Source organism: Mya arenaria, chromosome 15, assembly GCF_026914265.1.
Source record: "Mya arenaria isolate MELC-2E11 chromosome 15, ASM2691426v1".
Classification (NCBI taxonomy): domain Eukaryota; kingdom Metazoa; phylum Mollusca; class Bivalvia; order Myida; family Myidae; genus Mya; species Mya arenaria.
Genome location: NC_069136.1, coordinates 44,845,174 through 44,849,595, shown reverse-complemented (window position 1 = coordinate 44,849,595; position 4,422 = coordinate 44,845,174). Strand labels below are relative to the sequence as shown.

The following is a 4,422-nucleotide window of genomic DNA, read 5'->3' as shown; positions in this document are numbered from 1 at the left end:
GTATCTGACAGTGTTGCACCTTGGGTATCTGACGGTGTTGCACCTTGGGTATCTGACGGTGTTGCACCTTGGGTATCTGACGGTGTTGCACCTTGGGTATCTGACGGTGTTGCACCTTGGGTATCTGACAGTGTGGCACCTTGGGTATCTGACAGTGTTGCACATTGGGTATCTGACGATGTTGCACCTTGGGTATCTAACGATGTTGCACCTTGGTTATCTGACGATGTTGCACGTTGGTTATCTGACGATGTTGCACCTTGGGTATCTGACAGTTATGCACCTTGGGTATCTGACGGTGTTGCACCTTGGTTATCTGACGATGTTGCACCTTGGTTATCTGACGATGTTGCACCTGGGGTATCTGACAGTGATGCACCTTGGTTATCTGACGGTGTTGCACGTTGGGTATTTCTGACGGTGTTGCACGTTGGGTATCCGACGGTGTTGCAAATTTGGTATCTGACAGTGTTGCACCTTGGGTACCTGATAGTATTGCACCTTAGGTATCCGACAGTGTGGCACCTTGGTTATCTGACGATGTTGCACTTTGGGTATCTGACGGAGTTGCACCTTGGGTATCTGACGGTGTTGCATCTTGGTTATCTGACGGTGTTGCACCTAGGGTATCTGACAGTGTTGCACCTTGGGTATCTGACGGTGTTGCACTTTGGGTATCTGACAGTGTTGCACCTTGGTTATCTGACGAAGTTGCACCTTGGTTATCTGACGATGTTGCACATTGGGTATCTGACAGTGTTGCACCTTGGGTATCTGACGGTGTTGCATCTTGGGTTTCTGACGGTGTTGCACATTAGGTAGCTGACAATGTTGAACCTTGGTTATCTGACGGTGTTGCACCTTGGGTATCTGACGATGTTGCACCTTGGTTATCTGACGATGTTGCACGTTGGTTATCTGACGATGTTGCACCTTGGGTATCTGACAGTTATGCACTTTGGTTATCTGACGATGTTGCACCTTGGTTATCTGACGATGTTGCACCTTGGGTATCTGACAGTGATGCACCTTGGGTATCTGACGATGTTGCACCTTGGTTATCTGACGATGTTGCACCTGGGGTATCTGACAGTGTTGCACCTTGGTTATCTGACGGTGTTGCACGTTGGGTATTTCTGACGATGTTGCACCTTAGTTATCTGACAGTGTTGTACCTTGGTAATCTGACGGTGTTGCACCTTGGGTATATGACAGTGTTACAAGTTGGGTATCTGACAGTGTTGCACCTGGGGTATCTGACAGTGTTGCATGTTGGGTATCTGAAAGGTTTGCACCTTGGGTATCTGACGGTGTTGCATTTTGGGTATCTGACGGTGTTGCACCTTGGGTATCTGACAGTGATGCAATTTGGTATCTGACGGTGTTGCACCTTGAGTATCTGACAGTGTTGCACCTTGAGTATCTGACAGTGTTGCACCTTGGTTATCTAACAGTGTTGCACCTTGGTTATCTGACGATGTTGCACCTTGGGTATTTGACGATGTTGTACCTTGGTTATCTGACGATGCTGTTGCTTGGTTATCTAAATGTGGTGTTGCAACTTGGTTATCTGACGGTGGTGTTGCATCTTGAGTGTCTGACGGTGTTTCACCTATCCTATCTGACATTATTGCATCTTTGGTATTTCTGACGGTGTTGAACCTTGGGTATCTGACGGTGTTGCACCTTGGGTATCTGACATTGATGCATGTTGGGTATCTGACGGTGTTGCATTTTGGGTATTTGACGTTGTTGCATCTTGTGTATCTAACATTGTTGCACCTTGGGTATCTGACAGTTCTGCATCTTGTGTATCTGACGGTGTTGCACCTTGGGTATCTGACGTTGTTGCACCTTAGGTATCTGACAGTGTTGCATGTTCGGTATCTGACGATGTTGCATCTTGGGTATTTGACGGTGTTGCACCTTGGATAACTGACATTGTTGCACCTTGGCTATCTGACAGCGTTGCATCTTGGGTATCTGACAGTGTTGCACATTGGGTATCTGACGTCGTTGCATCTTGGGTATCCGACGGTGTTTCACCTTAGGTATCTGACGGTGTTGCACCTTGGAAAGCTGATTTTGTTGCATCTTGGGTATCCGACGGTGTTTCACCTTGGGTATCTGACAGTGTTGCACCTTGGGTATCTGACAGTGTTGCATGTTGGGTATCTGACTGTGTTGCATGTTGGGTATCTGACAGTGTTGCACCTTGGATATTTGACGGTGTTGCACCTTGGGGTATCTGACGGAGTTGCACCTTGGGTATCTGACGGTGGTGCATCTTGGGTAGCTGACGATGTAGCACTTTGGGTATATGACGGTGTTGCACTTTGGGTATCTGACGGTGGTGCATCTTGGGCAGCTGACGATGTTGCACCTTGGCTATCTGACGGTATTGCACCATGGGTATCTGACGGTGTTGCACCTTCGGTATCTGACAGTGTTGCATGTTTAATAACTAGTGGGGCGCTATTTCGCCGCATCGCATAGTTTAAATTTTTTCTTCCGTGTCGTCACGCTCTGATAACGTTGGTGTCCGGCATGCACGCGCTCAATATAGTTTATGAACAGAAAAAAATACTGGTTCCATCACCTTTACGTCTTTTTTTCAGGCTGATAGTATGTGCAACTTTTGAACAAAAGTAGTGCTACGTGTAACCGTAATAGGGCTCTGCCGAGCTTCGCTCGGTTTAGAGCCCGTATTAAAAATTGTGTAAAACGTTTAAACAAATACAATGTCATTTTGACCAAGATTTATCAATATATAATCACCCAAAAAGCAAAATTGAGTACAAACAAACTAATACTTCTAGTTTGTTTTTAAACAGCGTTGGACTTTGTCATTGCTTTCATCGGAACTTCATTTCAGCAAATTTCAGGGACGACTTTTCGCTGAATGTATACCAGAGTATACCTTGCCAATCGCCTGCGCCCTGTTCCTTTCCAAAACAATGTCCATTTAAATTAGCAGCGAAACAAGCATTGAACCACCATCCTCCTCTAAATCTTTCCGCACAGTTGGTCAAGTGGTTATCATTATCTCTGTCACGAGTAGAAAACTCCTGTCCATTATGATTCCAAAAATCGTTTACATTGTCGCTCAACGCATCTCCTGCAGAGCCGCTATATCCACCTACTTCAAGCTTATAGTTATGTTCCTCTGAACGAATTCGAAACGAATGATACTTGGCGAAGGCTTTGTTTCCATTGAAATCCTCTAAATCAATGCGGAGCTCCATAGGCTCTCCCGTAGTCATGTGATGCAGTTTTTCATTTCCCCACCAAAAGTCATCGTTCAGGTCACCAAATCCAAGTTTGTATTCTTCCCATGAACGATTGAAATCCTCGGAACCGTATTTCCTTCTCTGAAATACAATCCATCCCTCGTCGTCTGTATCGAAGTCACAGAAAACTGGAACTATTTGTTTGAGTTGTTTCACGTATGTATCAAGTACTGGGCCATCTTTTGACATCACTTTATTACATGCTGAATGTTTTTGGCTGACATTTAAACTCAGATTATTTAGTTTTTTTGTCTGGTTAGAAAGTTTATCAAAACACCGCTCGATTTCATCAATGAATGAATCATTTATCGCCGTTAAGTCGGCAATAACTTCAGAAATCACTGCCCTCATAGACGACTTCTCTTGGTTTAAGTGTGCCATGATTCTTTCTTCAATACCACGTGCCAACACTGTAACATTGTCGTTTAATCGTTCTTTAAATTGAAGAATAACAGATATTTCTCCTGCAACGTTCTTTACAGTTTCCTCTGACAAGTTTGCAATTTTCTCCTCAAGCTTGTTTTGAATGTTTATAAGTTCGTTCTGCAAATGTACATTTTTTTTGTTTTTCCCGCTTGAAAGCATTTAACAGTAACTTTAAGGAGTTATCTTTTGATGGTGTTTCTTCTTCAATACACGTTGTGCATGTGCTTACGTCTTCATGTCCTTTTATATCTGCAACAGAATCTGTAGTATGTGTCCCTGTAAATTCTTTAGCACTTCGTATAATGCTTTAACGTCCTCGCGTCTGAATCTACTCTCTTGCCTCAAAGCTTCTTCTACAGCATCTAATCGTTCTGTCAAACGTTGCAACGTCTGATACCCATAAGACAACTTTGAAACAAATAAAACGATAGCAAAGTATCGGAGATTGAAAGTAATTGAAGCCATCGTCTTTCGGAACTGTTATAATGTGCCCTGTTGACGTATTAATGTATATTTGATACACACAAAATATATGTCAATAAGCATTGTGAAAAATACCATTTCGAGTGGCAGTCTCCTGTTTTCGAGTCCTACTTCAATTATGATAAGTACCATATACGCCGTATGCTGTAAAGTCGAGACTGTTTCAATGGACTTGTTGTTGTATGAACGTTTTTTTCGGTATGTTTTCTGTTTTGAGTCTTGT

At 43.5% G+C, this 4,422-nt stretch overlaps 1 protein-coding gene across 1 annotated transcript; it reads right to left on the bottom strand.

Moving 5' to 3' along the window:
* Window positions 1–678: 678 nt before the first annotated feature.
* Window positions 679–4,209, bottom strand: LOC128220352 (fibrinogen-like protein A). Its single transcript, XM_052928713.1, has one exon. It carries the CDS (start codon window positions 3,873–3,875, stop codon window positions 2,856–2,858), a length of 1,020 nt encoding a protein of 339 aa, XP_052784673.1. The 5' UTR covers window positions 3,876–4,209; the 3' UTR covers window positions 679–2,855.
* Window positions 4,210–4,422: the final 213 nt, after the last annotated feature.